At 48.0% G+C, this 15,693-nt stretch overlaps 1 protein-coding gene and 1 pseudogene across 2 annotated transcripts; one reads left to right on the plus strand and one right to left on the minus strand.

Moving 5' to 3' along the window:
- The first annotated feature begins 455 nt into the window (after positions 1–455).
- Positions 456–6,234, plus strand: MAP1LC3C (microtubule associated protein 1 light chain 3 gamma). Of its 2 annotated transcripts, XM_055380505.2 has the most exons (5): positions 456–678; positions 2,970–3,045; positions 3,184–3,239; positions 3,396–3,502; positions 5,034–6,234. In XM_055380505.2, the coding sequence occupies exons 2-5, from the start codon at positions 2,988–2,990 to the stop codon at positions 5,254–5,256; spliced, it is 444 nt and encodes a 147-aa protein (XP_055236480.1). In that variant the 5' UTR covers positions 456–678; positions 2,970–2,987; the 3' UTR covers positions 5,257–6,234. The 2 variants fall into 2 exon arrangements, with proteins under 2 accessions (XP_055236480.1, XP_004028722.1); XM_004028673.5 differs by lacking the exon at positions 456–678 and having other exon boundaries at positions 2,899–3,045.
- A 1,513-nt stretch (positions 6,235–7,747) lies between these two features.
- LOC101134410 (cofilin-1-like) lies at positions 7,748–8,861 on the minus strand (annotated as a pseudogene).
- Between the last annotated feature and the right edge of the window lie 6,832 nt (positions 8,862–15,693).

Below are 15,693 nucleotides of genomic sequence, written 5' to 3' on the forward strand. Positions count from 1 at the left end.
CTTCAATTCACCAGCAAATGTACTATCTCCTCTTTTGTCACATTTTGTTCATTTTAAGACTCTTCACTGCTGAATGACTACAGAAAATCATGGCATACACTGCTAACAATAAAGGAAACGCAAGCCTTCTGGCCGTGCAGAGTCTGAGGGGCTACCTGGATGGGCGTAAGTACCGGGAAGCAACTCCTGGCCGTGGGAACTGGAAGAGCTGTGTCTTGCCCTTCCTAGCCCCTTTGAGCCCAGGCAAGGGATTAATTTCTCAGGCCCTGTGATATTGAGAAATACATGTTTAGTTTTCATTCAATTTCCTGGCATACAAGTTCTAAAAATTCTTGGAATTTTCTTTTTTGTTTGTTTCTGTTTTTTGTTTTTGAGACGAAGTCTCACTCTGTTGCCCAGGCTGGAGTGCAGTGGTGCAATTTCGGCTCACTTCAACCTCCGCCTCCTGGGTTCAAGTGATTCTCCTACCTCAGGATTCTGAGTAGCTGGGATTACAGGCACCCACCACCATGCCTGGCAAATTACTGTATTTTTAGTGAAGACGGGGGTTTCACCATGATGGCCAAGTGGATCTTGAACTCCTGACCTCAGGTGATCTGCCCACCTCCACCTCCTAAAGTGCTGGGATTACAGGTGTGAGCCACTGCACCCGGTGGAATCCTTGGAATTTCCAAAGTGGTAAGTGTCTTTTTTTATTTTTATTTTTTATTTTTATTTTTTTCTGAGGTGGAGTCTCGCTCCGTTGCCCAGGCTGGAGTGCAGTGGCACAATCTCGGCTTACTGCAAGCTCCACCTCCCAGGTTCAAGCCATTCTCCTACCTCAGTCTCCCTAGTAGCTGGGATTACAGGCACCCACCACCACGCCCAGCTAATTTTTTTGTATTTTAGTAGAGACAGGGTTTCATGATGTTGGCCAAGCTGGTCTCAAACTCCTGACCTCAAGTGATCTGCCCACCTCGGTCTCCCAAAGTGCTGGGATTACAGGTGTGAGCCACCGTGCCCGGCAATAAGTGTCTTTTTTTAGTTCATCAGTTGACTGACAGCTGGCAGTCCCTGGGTAGCTTCTGGATGGGGGCTGGTCGCCAGAAAGACAAAGGTGAGATTAGAGGGTTGGGATTTTTAGCCCCACCTCCAGCCTCTGGGGAGGGTAGAGGGGTTGAAAGTTAAATTGATTACCAGTGGCCAATGGTTTAATCAATCTTGCTTACATAATGAAGCCTCCGTAAAAACCCAAAAGGCCTAGGTTCTGCTAGCTGAACACGTGGAGGTTCCTGGAGGGTGGTATGCCCTTCCCCCATACCTCGCTATACATCTCCTCATCTGTACCCTTTGTGATATCCTCTGTAATAAGCTGGTAAATGTGTTTCCCTGAGTTCTGTGAGTCATTCTAGCCAATTAATGAAACCCAAGGCGGGGGCTGTGGGAAGCCTGACTTACGTCCCATAGATCAGAAGCACAGGGAAACAAGCTAGGGGCTGGGCACAGTGGCTCACGCATGTGATCCCAGCTCTTTGGGAGGCCAAGGCAGGAGGATCACAAGGTCAGGAGTTTCAGACCAGCCTAGCCAACATGGCGAAACCCCCTCTCTACTAAAAACACACAAATTAGCCAGGCGTGGTGTCATGTGCCTGTAATCCCAGCTACTCGGGAGAAATCACTTGAACTCAGGAGGCAGAGATTGCAGCGAGCTGAGATCGTGCCACTACATTCCAGCCTGGGCAACAGAGCAAGACTCTGTTTCAAACAAGCAAAAAAACAACAAACACAACTTGGGGCTTGCAATCGGCATTGAAAGTGGGGGACAGTCTTGTGGGACAGAGCCCTCAGCCCGATCTGATGCTGTCTCCAGGTAGACAGTGTCAGAGTTGGATTGGAGGACACCTAGCTGGTGTCCACTGTAGAACTGATTGCTCGGTGTATGGGGAACCCCCACCCACCCACACACACACACACATCCAGTGTCAAAAGTGATCTGTGTTGTGAGAATATAGGAGAAATGGAGTTTGGTTTCCCCTATGTATGACCAGAGGCCCAGTTTCTTAACTCTAAAAGCGAGATCTTGGGGACAATTGTCCTTCCTTCCTTCTTTTATCCCAGAGAAAACTAAGTGACAGAATATACTGGAGTGTAGTACTTGGACTTCCTTGTAACAACTCTGCGTTTTTTGTTTGTTTTTTGTTTTTTTTTGAGATGAAGTTTCGCTTTTGTTGCCGAGGCTGGAGTGCAATGGTGTGACCTGAGCTCACTACAACCTCCGCCTCCTGGGTTCAAGCGATTCTCTTGCCTCAGCCTCCTGAGTAGGTGGGATTACAGGTGCCCGCCACCACGTCCGGCTAATTTTTGTATTTTTAGTAGAGATGGGGTTTCAGCATGTTGGCCAGGTGATCCACCCGCCTCAGCCTCCCAAGTGCTGGGATTACAGGCGTGGGCCACCACACCCAGTGTACAGCTCTAGGTTTTAATCCATACCGCTTCTCTTACTAGCCGTGTGCCCTCGAGCAAATCACTTCACCTTTCTTAGTATAGGTTTCCTTCTGTGATAAAGGGCATGGATCATTGTGAGAACTACACAGCACACTTCAGGCTGAGGTGGATCCAGCTTGGACCCCCCCTTGCTACTGAAGGACAAAAACATCCCAGCACAAGGCAGTTTTACCTCTCCACAGTCCGCTGCCCAGCCAATGATTTTATTACAAACCCTAATTTCTTTTGCAAAGAAACATCTTGAATTGGTCATGAACAAAGTGGCTTTCTCTGACCAGCAAGCAGGTGGCGATTCCATTTCCATCAGAACTGACCTCCCGCTGCCCAGGGAGGGGGAGTGGGGAGAGGGGAGGGAGAGGAGAGGCCTGATGTCACGCAGCCCTACATAAGGGCCTCCTTCAGGCTCCTGCAGGCAGTTTGGAAGCAGCTGGAGGAATGAGTTAGGTTCCTGGTTGCGGGACAGTTTTTTTTCTTTTTTAAAACAGACACAGCTGTTGAGTGCAATGCCGCCTCCACAGAAAATCCCAAGCGTCAGACCTTTCAAGCAGAGGAAAAGCTTGGGTAAATTTCTTGGGGTAGCTTTCTGGGTTATCTAAAGAGAGGAGCGGATCTGGCCTTCTCTTGATCTTTGCTTCTTCTCTTGATCTTTGCTTCTTCTCTTGATCTTTGCTTCTTCTCTTGTGCTTGAAATATTCACAGCAATCAGACAAGAGGAAGTTGCTGGAATCCGGGCAAAGTTCCCCAACAAAATCCCGGTAAGACACCACTGGACTTCCGCTGGGGGGCGTGGGGGTGGGGTTCCGATCCTGTTCTCTGAAAAAACCAAGAGCAGCCCACAGCTTCCCTCTCTCTGTTCCAAGTTCCTAAGACTCACGCTGAGTCACATTCTTAAGGATTGACACTCTTGACAGGTGGTAGTGGAGCGCTACCCCAGGGAGACGTTCCTGCCCCTGCTGGACAAAACCAAGTTCCTGGTCCCGCAGGAGCTGACCATGACCCAGTTCCTCAGCATCATCCGGTAGGTGGCGCAGAGCATGCCCCGGAGGAAGGTGCGCTGGGTGCGCCGGGGCTGTTCGGCTTGCTTCGTTTGGCAGTTTTATTTTGGGGATGGGGGCACGTCAGGGGAAGAGAGGAAAGAGATTTTTTTGAAGTCATCTTTTAGATTCACTAGTACCCTGAAAAGATGCTCTTAGAATTACTCTATTTTAAACCCGGGCGCAGTGGCTCATGCCTGTAATCCCAGCACTTTGGGAGGCTGAGGCAGGTGGATCGCAGAGGTTAGGAGTTTGAGACCAGCCTGGCCAACGTGGTGAAACCCTGTCTCTACCAAAAATACAAAAATTAGCTAGGCGTGGTGGCGGGTGCCTGTAATCCTAGGTACTTGGGAGGCTGAGGCGGGAGAATCGCTTGAGCCTGGGAGGCGGAGGTTACAGTGAGCTGAGATTGCTCCACTGCACTCCAGCCTGGGCAACAAGAGTGAAACTCTGTCTCAAAAAAAAAAAAAAAAAAAAAGAATTACTCTATTTTAAACAGGTAAGGAGAATCCCTCAGACAACGACAACAACAAAAAAGACCTGCCAACATTTCTAAGAATTTCCTAAAGTAGTTAGTCTTGGCTCTCAAGCTAGTCCGGGAGATCCTTTCTTTCAGATCTTGTGTGAAACCGAGTCTGCGCTTCCGTTGCAGAGACCAGCACCTTTTCCAAGTGTATGTGTGCCTAGGGGTGGGGACTTCTCCCCAAAGGAAACGTTCCCTGCTCAGAACACTGAGAGAGAAAAGCATCCCCCAAACACACTCCTCCCTTGGTTAAGCCAGAGGTACAGCAAAGAACAGGCAGCTATTCTTAAAGCATAAAGGACATCACTTGACGCATGGATTCAGTAAAAAATGATTTGGGAGTAGAGTAAGTATACCCGATGAGTAAGTTTTCAACAGGGTTGAAAAGTGCTTGGAAGCTGCATCGCTGTTGCAGCCTGTTTTTTTGAGAACCCACGATGAATGAGTGTCTTCTTATTTTGCTTTATTTAGCTCTGTCGCCTAGGCTGGAGTGCAGTGGTGTGATCCTAGTTCACTGCAGCCTTGGCCTTCTGGGCTCAGGCGATCCTCCCATCTCAGCCTCCTGAGTAGCTGGGACTACAGGTTCACGCCACCACACCCAGCTAATTTTTGTATTTTTAGTACAGACCAGGTTTCACCACGTTGGCCAGGATGGCCTCGATCTCTTGACCTCGTGAGCTGCCTGCCTCGGCTTCCCAAAGTGCTGGGATTAGAGGTGTGAGCCACTGCACCCAGCCCAATAGCTTTAATTTCATAGCAAATAGAAGTTATTTGCTTAACATTTTTGTGTTGTCATGTTTCCTCATCCTGTTTGTGTTGTCATATTTCATCCATGGAATGGCCTCACCCTTTTGACCCAACTGGGAAGCCTTGTAGTTCCTAAATCTCAGGGAAGAAGAAGGGAGCAATTCAGTCTTCTTGAGTGTCATGAGGCTGCAGATCCCTGGGCTGTCTCGCAGGCCACACCCTCACCACCCTCCTGCCCATCCCAGGAGCCGCATGGTCCTGAGAGCCACGGAAGCCTTTTATTTGCTGGTGAACAACAAGAGCCTGGTCAGCATGAGCGCAACCATGGCCGAGATCTACAGAGACTACAAGGACGAGGATGGCTTCGTGTACATGACCTACGCCTCCCAGGAGACGTTTGGCTGCCTGGAGTCAGCAGCCCCCAGGGATGGGAGCAGCCTTGAGGACAGACCCTGCAATCCTCTCTAGCCCATGTCGGGAAGGATGTGTGCTCTGACAGACGTGTCAGATGCTGGCAGAAGGGATTGGTTTTCTCCTGTGTATACGGTGGAGGAGTCTGAGAAGCAGGGATGCCTGGGGTGATCAGCTCCAACCGGTGGCAGCAGAGTGGTGGCTCTTCCTAGTTTACTTTTTGTGCTCCGTGCTCTTGTGTCCTTCTAAGAAAAATGTGGGCTGCTCTTGAAAGTTATATAATTATCATTTTTTTTTTTTTTTTTTGAGACAGGGTCTTGCTCTATTGCCTAGGCTGGAGCACAGTGGCATGATCTTGGCTCACTGCAACCTCCGCCTCCCGGGTTCAAGTGATTCTTCTGCCTCCACCCCCTGAGTGGCTGGTACTACAGGTGCGTGCCACCACACCAGGCTAATTTTTGTATTTTTAGTAGAGACGGGGTTTCACCATGTTGGCCAGGCTGGTCTCGAACTCCTGACCTCAGGTGATCCACCCACCTCGGCCTCCCAAAGTGCTGGGATTACAGGCGTGAGCCACTGCATCCAGCCATATAACCGTATTCTAAATAAGAAATGGTTGGCTTGTTTGATGGTTTTGTGTAATGAGCTAGAGATAATATTTTAAGTGTCTTCTGTGGTATATGTGGGAGGGCCATTGAGGAGTGGGTTTCACTCCCTGCATGTGGGCAGGTGTCCCATCTAGGGCTCGGTACTAGAGAATCTCTGGCCTGTAGGCTGTCTCTGTGGAACCCAGTGAAGCCAGCGTGAACAATGGTAAGCTCATCTGGAGGTGCTCTTATCTGTGTCATTAGAGAGATTATTCGATTTCCCCAGCATTCACTCTATTTGGTTATTTTCTGTCATTCTCTTTTTGTCTTTCTATACCATACATATTCATGCCAAAGCTGTTAACTTCTCAACATGAAGTCATTTAAACCATGTGCATGTTTACTATGTGCCAAGCTGTATTCTAAAATAAATATTCTTTATTTTAAAGGAGCTTTATTCTTTGGCTTCTTATCACAACTCTCTATGGTTAACTACTGTTACAGTTAACCCACACAATGGGTGGGTTTGATCACTTGGTGGGTGACGGTCCAATGACTACTCCGAAGGAAGATTTAAAAAGGGGATTTTATTAATTCTAACAAGTAAGGAGGACACTGGGGATAGTTCCCAAAGCAGTGCCTCCCTGAACAAAAGTGAATGCAGGGCATTTATTGGGCAGAGGTGGAGTCAAGGAGTACAGGCACAGTCACTGGCCATGCTTCCACATAGGCCGCATATGTATAAAATGGTGAATAAGCTTCTCCCTAGGAGGGGATTTCTTTTTCCCCCATGAATGAGCTTTCTATTATTATCTTTTTTTTTTTTTTTTTTTTTTGAGACAGAGTCTCGCTCTGTCGCCCAGGCTGCAGTGCAGTGGTGCTATCTCAGCTCACTGCAACCTCCGCCTCCTGGCTTCAAGCGATTCTCCTGCCTCAGCTTCCCCAGTAGCTGGGCTTACAGGCATGTGCCACCACGCCCAGCTAATTTTGTATTTTTTGTAGAGTTTTTGTATTTTTAGTAGAGTTTCTCCATGTTCGTCAGGCTGGTCTCGAACTCCTGACCTCGGGTGATCTGCCCACCTCGGCCTCCCAAAGTGCTAGGATTACAGGCATGAGCCACTGCACCCGGGTTTTTTGTTGTTTTTTTTTTTTTAATCGTAGGTTTCTTACTGGTCCTGCTTCCATGAGTGGCGTGACCAGGGGAAAAGGAAGAGGAACCTGCCGGCACAGGGAGGGGTCATCTTCACAACATTCCATTTAAACACAGAACTAGACAAGCACAGAGTCACTATTGTGGTTAGAAGTTGGCAGCATGGGGCCGGGCGCAGTGGCTCATCCCTGTAATCCTAGCGCTTTGGGAGGCTGAGGTGGGCAGATTGCCTGAACTCAGGAGTTCAAGACCAGTCTGGGCAACACGGTGAAACCCCATCTCTACTTAAATACAAAAAATTAGCCGGGCATGACAGTGCACACCTGTAGTCCCAGCTACTGGGGAGGCTGAAGCAGGAAAATTGCTTGAACCCAGGAGGTGGAGGTTGCAGTGAGCTGTGATCACGTCACTGCACTCCAGCCTGGGCAACAGAGTGAGACTCTAACTCAAAAAAAAAAAAAAAAAAAATAGTTGGCAGCATGGGAAGGGGAAGGAACAGGTGGGGAGTGGGAGTGTTGTTAAAAAAAATACAGTCTCCCTCACAACTGGGGTGCCTGGGGGGAACTTGATCTGCTTCAACCCAAGAGGAATCAGAAGATCCAAAGCAGTTTGGGAAGGCCAGAACCGTCAGGGATGGAGGGAGAAGGAAAATCCACGGTGGGAGGTCTGTTTGGCAACTGGGCTGAAGGGATTGCCCTCCCCCTACTGCGGTCCCTCCAGCCCCTCCGGTCTGGTAGGAAGGGGGCAGCCTGCAACCCCTGAGGGCAGAGGTGGGGCTGCCAGATGCTCCAGGGAGGGAGCCAGAAAGGGCTCACAAAGGCTTGCCCTCCAGGGGGATGAAGGCACTGCCCCCCACCTTCTCTGCCAGGGTGCAGCAGTCCTTGACCTCCTCGTAGCAGTTTGCTTGTAATTCTTGCTTGATCCCTGTCAGCTTCTTCTTGATGGCATTTTTGGAGCTGGCATAGATCATTTTGCTCGTAAGGGGTGCCCATTCAGTGGCCCAGAAGATAAACACCAGGTCCTCCTTCTTGCTCTCCTTGGTCTCGTAGATTGTGTCGTAGAGGGCATAGCGGCAGTTCTTATCTGGCAGCATCTTGACAAAGGCGGTGTAGGGGTCATGGATGGTCTGGCCCACGTCACCCACCAGGATCTCATTGCCTTCCCCCAGGATGATGTTCTTGTCCTCACTCAGGCAGAAGAGCACCGTCTTCTGTGCCTCTTCACCTTCTCTGGCGTCAAAGACTTAACACACCTTCATGTCGTTGAACACCTTGATGACACCATCAGAGATGACTGAACCTTTTTTTTGTTTGTTTTTGAGATAGGGTCTCACTTTGTCTCCCAGGCTGGAGTGCAGTAGTGCAATCTCGGCTCACTGCAACCTCCACCTCCCGGCTCAAGCGATTCTCCTGCCTCAGCCTCCAGAGTAGCTGGGACTATGGAGGTGTGCACTACCATGCCCAGTCAATTTTTTAAATTTTTTGTTGATACGGAGTCTTGCTATGTTACCCAGGCTGGTCTCAAACTCCTAGGCTCAAGTGATCCGCCCATCTTAGCCTCCTAAAGTGCTAGGATTACAGGCATGAGTCACCGCACAGGCCAGGGAGGGGATTTTTAGTGTAGTAATGAAGAGAGTTCTCCAAAGTTCAGCTCCAACTCAGGCATCTCTGGATCCAACTGGTTTTTGTGTTTTCCTGGGGCTGAGCTTCTTCCTGGTACTTTTGGAAACAAGAACTTAAGGTGCAGCAGGTCACAAGTAGATACGTTTTCACAGTGCTTGCCCAACAAACTAGCGACCCTGGATTCTATTACTGTCATTTTACAGATAAGGAAACTGAGGCCCAGAAAGACCAAGAATATTTTCCATTTTCACATAACATAGTCTCATCAGGACTTGAGATTGGGGAGCCACATGTACAAGCCATGCTGCTAGCTTTCTGCTGGGCTCCCTACCTAAGTTGAAGTGACTTTACTTGACAAGGACGGGATCCTTGAGCTACAGTGTTGAGTGACACTAACACAACCTACAGAGGGGACGGGAGGTACAGTGGAGCTCCATGAATGCATTAACAATAGGGTATTTCAAGGCCGGGTGTTGTCACTAACACCTGTAATCCCAGCATTTTGGGAGGCCAAGGCAGGTGGATTGCTTGAGCTCAGGAGTTTGAGACCAGCCTGAGCAACATGGCAAAACCCCGTTTCTACAAAAAATACAAACATTAGCTGGATGGTGGTGTGCACACCTGTAGTTCCAGCTACATGGCTGAGGCAGGAGGATCGCTTGAGCCTAAGAGACAGAGGTTGCGGTAAACTGAGATCTCGTCACTGTGCTCCAGCCTGGGTGACAAAATGAGACCCTGTCTCAAAAACAAAACATAGGGTGTTTCATTCATCAACAGTGCGACAAGAACAAGTGCTTGGAGAGTATGGTCACAGGAGATACTGCAGCCTCAAATTCCTGGGTTTGTGAACTGGGTTTTGAAGTGTGGATGAGAGTTTATCTAGGAAGGAGTTTTACTGATTTTCAGCAAACATTTATTGAGCATTTACTGACTATCTACTAGCACTATTTTGGGTCCTGAAAATACCTCGTTGAACAAGGTAGACAAGGTCCTGGCCCTCATGGAGCCCAGTTTAATGCTAGCAAGGGAAGGAAGATAGCACTCAGATATTTATAAGTACAATAAAAAAGAAGAAAAAAACTCAGTGATTGGCAGATGGAATGCATTTTCCAGGTGATCAGAGGGAGAATACTTTTCACTTGGGCCAGAATGATGGAACGAGCCAGTGGTGGAGACGGAACACACCAGGCAGAGGAAGGCATGATTGAGAAAAGGGTCCTACTGTCTAAGAGTTTTACAAGCAGGATTCCAGGGTGGCTGCAGCCAGTGACAGGGAGAAAGAACTAGGCAGGTCTTCGGGCCCTGTAAATTTTGTTAAGGTATTTGGACTTTTATAAAAGATGAATGATGGAAAGAGGAAGCATTCTAATGGGAGAGAGAGAGTTTTTTTTGTTTTGTTTTGATTTATTGAGGCAGAGTCTTGCTCTGTCAACCAGGCTGGAGTGCAGTGGCATAATCTTGGCTCACTGCAACCTCTACCTCCCAGGTTCAAGCTATTCTCATGCCTCAACCTACTGAGTAGCTGGAATTACAGATGTGTACCACCACACCTGGCTGATTTTTGTATTTTTAGTAGAGATGGGGTTTAACCATGTTGTCCAGGCTGGTCTTGAACTCCTGGCTTCAAGGGATTCACCCGTCTCAGCCTCCCAGAGTGCTGGGATTATAGGCATAAGCCACCGTGCCCCGCTGAGAGAGAGCATTTGTTCAAGAAGCTGGAACTCAGAGAAGATGTGAGCTCCCTAAAGTCCCTCAAAAGTGCTGGGCCTGGCAGATCTCCTGGGCTCACTCCCTCCGGGGCCTGCTGTTTCCTCCTCTGGGCTGCTTTCCCCACTCCCAGGTGGCTGCTCACCCTCTCTCCTGCCTGTGGCTGTCCTTGCCCTCCCTGGCTTGTCTGCTGTAGTCAGTTCCTCTAATATGTCCTTCAAGTCATCTGTGCCATATGCCAACTAAAAACCCTGACTCCTAGGTTCCTTCTCCAGACATATTCTTACTGCTTAGCCTGGTTCAATGAGTATTCTTCCCAAATAAATCTACTTTCTGGAGTGATTTTTTTTTTTTTTTGAGGTGGAGTCTTGTTCTGTTTTTTATGCTCATGGAGTCTGTGGTAAGGGGATTTCAGAAAACGTACACGGTGACAGCTTGTCTATGCTCCACGGTGCCCGGGGACTCAGCCAGAAACACCTGAAGGCTGGGAGTGACTTAAATCGCTGGGAGCTGAGGGCACAGTGGCTCACGCCTGTAATCCCAGCACTTCGGGAGGCCAAGGTGGGCAGATCATGCGGTCAGGAAATTGAGACCATCCTGGCTAACACGGTGAAACCGCATCTCTACTAAAAATACAAAAAATTAGCTGGGCGTAGTGGCAGGTGCCTGTATTCTCAGCTACTTGGGAGGCTGAGGCAGGAGGATTGCTTGAACCCGGGAGGCAGAGTTTTCAGTAAGCCGAGATCGCACCACTGCACTCCAGCCTGGGCGACAGAGCGAGACATCTCAGAAAAAAAAAAAAAAAAAAAAAAAATGGCTGGGAGCTGAAATCATCCAAAGCCTTCTTCATTCGCAAGTCCAGCCCCTGGGCTGGGATGACTCAAGGCTGGGGCCAGCTGGGATTGAAGACTGGAGTGACTCCAAGTGGCCTCTCAGCAGGTGGCTGGGTTCCAGGAGGGAGCATGCTCGGGAGGAGTGGCTAGAGAGCACGTGACCCAAAAACCAAGACAGATGCTGATCTGTGCATAAGGGATGGATTTCAATTGTTTTTAGTCTGGATTTTTTTTTTTTAAGCATCTACTCAGGTACTTAAAATTAATCAGTGATGTATTCTGTGAAGTATTACTTTTCTTTAGGCTTTTCATCATTTTCTATTGATTGTTGTAGTTGAATGATTAATTCATTATGTGTCATATATATTAAAAAGAATTGCTCCATTTATTTTGACCTTGTTTATCGAAATTTTCTCATGTAGTTGTTTTTATTTTATTTTACTTTTTTTTTGAGACGGAGTCTCGCTCTGTCACCCAGGCTGGAGTGCAGTGGTGTGATCTCGGCTCACTACAGCCTTCTGCCTCCTGGGTTCAATCAATTCTCCTGCCTCAGTCTCCTGAGTAGCTGGGATTACAGGCATGCGCCACCATGCCCGGCTAATTTTTGTATTTTTAGTAGAGACGGGGTTTCACCATGTTGGCCAGGCTGATCTTGAACTCCTGATGTCATGATCCACCCGCCTTGGCCTCCCAACCAGGTTTCATCTTTTTCCAAATGCCTAACCAATTTCTCATGCACATTTACTGAATAACCTCTCCACGGGTGTTTGAAAGTGCTGTGATTGTGTGTCTATGTCTTAGCACCATGGTTACACCAAGGAAACTGCTTCAGAACATGGACTGTGGCATGTTTTTTCATTCCTCAATGCTCCCAGAAATGCTAAGTACATCTTAGGTAGTTAATTAATGCTTTGTGATAAATTAGAACACCTGCAGTGTCAACTTCAGAGGGAGAAAACAGAACTACTTATATTGAATTTCGGTGGTGTGAGTGACTGCTTTTAGTCATTGGGTCAAGCTGGGAAACCATTATATTTTTTGCGGGCAGTTGGCTTGTTGCAATGTATTAGTCACTCTCTCCCCACCCCCTAAAATAAATGGGGGCCAGCTGCTTATGTCACTGCTAACATGGGATCTACAGCTGGCCCCAGATTCACTTCAGTGCCTAGACTGGAGGTCAGCAAACTACTGCCCATGGGCCATTTGCTTTTGGGTCTATTTTTATAAATAAAGTATTACTGGAATGCAGCCAGACCCACTGGGTAATTATTGTCTCTGGCTGCTTCTGTGCTACAGTGACAGCGTTGAGTACTTGCCACAGAGACCATAAAATCTGCAAAGCCTAAGATATTTACTATCTGACCTTTTACAGAAAAAGTTTGCTGACCTCTGTTCTAGGTTTACAGTAATAGTTCTATCAAGATATCCTGGGGAATAAATCACAATAGAAAGAGTCTTTTGGGGCTGGGCGCAGTGACTCACGCCTGTAATCCCAGCACTTTGGGAGGCTGAGGAGGGTGGATCACCTAAGGTCAGGAGTTCGAGATTAGCCTGGCCAGCATGGCAAAACTCTGTCTCTACTAAAAATACAAAAATTAACCGGGCATGGTGACACGTGCCTGTAATCTCAGCTACTTGGAAGCTGAGGCAGGAACAATCACTTGAACCTGGGAGGTGGAGATTGCAGTGAGCTGAGATCGTGCCACTGCACTCCAGCCCGGGTGACAGAGCGAGATTCTGTCTCGAAAGAAAGAAAGAGAGAGAGAGAGAGAAAGGAGGGAGGGAGGAAGGAAAGAAAGAAAGGGTCTTTTTGTTGTTGTTTTGGTCTCGCATGAGATAAGAAGAAAAGCATTGCCAAGTCTACTTGGCTTGCTGATTTCTGTCCTGCCAAGCCCTTGCCTGGAGGAGTTAATACAGGCAGAGCTCTTCACAACTCCAAAGGCCTTCTCATTCTCACAGGCCTCTTCAATATCCCCTCACCTTTCCTTTGCTGCTAAACTACATACGGGAGGGTCTTTTATGTACGTGTTATTTTTTGGGTTTTTTTGTGTGGTTTTTGTTTGTTTGTTTGTTTGTTTTGACACGGACACGGAGTCTTGCTCTGTCACCCAGGCTGGAGTGCAGTGGCATGATCTCGGCTCACTGCAAGCTCCGCCTCCCGGGTTCACGCCATTCTCCTGCCTCAGCCTCCCGAGTAGCTGGGACTACAGGTGCCCGCCACCACGCCTAGCTAATTTTTTGTATTTTTTAGTAGAGGCGGGGTTTCACTGTGTTAGCCAGGATGGTCTCGATCTCCTGACCTCGTGATCCACCTGCCTCGGCCTCCTGAAGTGCTGGGATTACAGGTGTGAGCCACCATACCCGGCTGTAGGTGGTTTTTTATAAGTTGATGTGTCAGTTATGTTCGCTGTGTTGTATTTAATCTTTTTTTTTTCTTTTTTGAGACAGGGTCTCAGTCACACTGTCGCCCAGGCTGCAGTGCAGTGGTGGGATCAAAGCTCCCTGCTGGGACTACAGGTGCATGCCACAAAGCCCAGCTAATTTTTTTTTTTTTTTTTTTGTAGAGACAAGGTTTTGCCATGTGCCCAGGCTGGTCTTGAACTCCTGGGCTCAAGCGATTCTCCCACCTTGGCCTCCCAAAGTGCCAGGATTACAGGCATGAGCCACTGCACCTGGCGGGAGGTATTTTATTTTTTATATTTTTATGTAAAAAAAATTCTTTTAGAGCCAGAGTCTCTGTCGCCCAGGTTGGAGTGCAGTGGCACAATCTCGGCTCACTGCAACCTCCGCTTCCTGGGTTCAAGTGATTCTCATGCCTCAGCCTCCTGAGTAGCTTGGATGACAGGCACACACCACCACACCCAGCTAATTTTTTGTATTTTTAGTAGAGACAGGGTTTCACCATGCTGGTCAGGCTAGTTTCAAACTCCTGAGCTCAGGCAATGCGCCCACCTCAGGCTCCCAAAGTGCTAGGATTACAGGCATGAGCCACCACACCTTGCCTGTATGGGAGATTTCTAAGTGTGTATTGTTTTCTTCCACAAACAAAAGAAGCTAGTTCAGGCCGGGCCCAGTGGCTCACACCTGTAATCGCAGCACTTTGGGAGGCCAACGATGGCCGATTACTTGAGGTCAGGAGTTCGAGACCAGCCTAGCCAACATGGTGAAACCTGTCTCTACCAAAAATACAAAAATTAGCCAGGCATGGTGATGCATACCTGTAATCCCAGCTACTTGGGAGCCTGAGGCAGGAGAATCGCTTGAACCCTGGAGGGTGGAGGTTGCAGTGAGCTGAGATCGTGCCACTGCACTCCAGCCTGGGCAACAGAGTGAGACCTGGCCGCCAAAAAAAAAAAAAAAAAAAAAAAACTAGTTCACACTTATTTTTCAGCAAACTCCAGGTTAGAAGACCTGAGCTTCTCACCGAAGATGAACCCAAGTCATCATCTAGGACAGAGTCTCCCAACTTCTGTGCAATTGACATTTGGGAAAATAATTCTCTGTTATGGGAGGCTGCCGTGTGCATTGCAAGATGTTCAGCAGCATCCCTCCCTGGCCTCTATTTACTAGATGCCAATAACACTGCTCCCCCCATAGGATACCAAAAATGTTCCTAGATGTTGCCAGATGGAGGAGGGCAAATTGCTCCCGGCTGAGAACCACTGGTCTAGACTTCACTCTAGACCCCGAGGGTGGTCTATAGACTAGCAGCATCAACATCACCTGATATGAAGTTAAAAATGCAGAATCTCAGGTTCTTCCAAACTACTGAATCAAAATCTGCAACTTATCAAGCTGCCCAGGTGATTGCTAATGTGCATAGGAATTCTGAATCTGAAGAATATGATTCCTGTGCACATTAGGGATCACCTGGGGAGCTTGATCAATTGCAGATTTTGTGTTCGAAAAGCACAGGGCCGAACAGTGTTGGGTGGTAACACTGTGGCTGCTTTCTCCTCCTGCCCGCTGGAAAAAGGCCATCATTATGCTGCATCTATATTCATCCTGATTCCGGTTCAAGTACAAGACAACATATTGAGCACATTCCTTGGCCCAATACTGCATTTAGAGACAGCATAGTGTCCTGGGAAGTGCTGCAGCTTTGTCATCAGACAGACCTGGGTTCAAAAGGAGGGTCTGCCCTGCCTTGCCCTGTCCTGGGGGATCATTTAATCCCTGCACCAGGTTCTTCATCTGAAAACCCCTAGTCTAGGCTTCAGAATAGAAAGTCCTTCAGAACAGCCCATCATGAAGAGATTGGTACACTTTTAGCTTCAAAGTTTTCGTATCATTTATATGTTCCTCACAAGCGATGAGATCTCAAACGCACCAAGTTTCCAACCAACAGGACTATACTACCTGAAATAGCTTCCTCTGTCAGGAAAGCTCCAGCTAGCTCAGAAGTGTCTCCTTCGACCTTTAAGTCAATGCCGACAAAAACCAGCAGGTGGCAACAGCTTGGCTTCTTTGAGTTTGGAAATGGCCAAGCAGTTTGTGGTCAATAAAAATAAATTCTCCCCAACTAATTAATTAATTCTCCCCAATTAATTAATTTTTTTTTTTTAGACGGAGTCTCGCTGTGTTGACCAGGCTGG

The sequence above is a fragment of the Gorilla gorilla genome, chromosome 1 (genome assembly GCF_029281585.2).
Source record: "Gorilla gorilla gorilla isolate KB3781 chromosome 1, NHGRI_mGorGor1-v2.1_pri, whole genome shotgun sequence".
NCBI lineage: Eukaryota > Metazoa > Chordata > Mammalia > Primates > Hominidae > Gorilla > Gorilla gorilla.

Bases quoted from the DNA above. Each gene is read 5' to 3' on its own strand.
- MAP1LC3C (XM_055380505.2), top strand. From the start codon at position 2,988: ATGCCGCCTCCACAGAAAATCCCAAGCGTCAGACCTTTCAAGCAGAGG. The intron at 3,046-3,183 runs GTAAATTTCTTG...AAATATTCACAG, and splicing joins CAAGCAGAGGAAAAGCTTGG to CAATCAGACAAGAGGAAGTT. The intron at 3,503-5,033 runs GTAGGTGGCGCA...TGCCCATCCCAG, and splicing joins CAGTTCCTCAGCATCATCCG to GAGCCGCATGGTCCTGAGAG.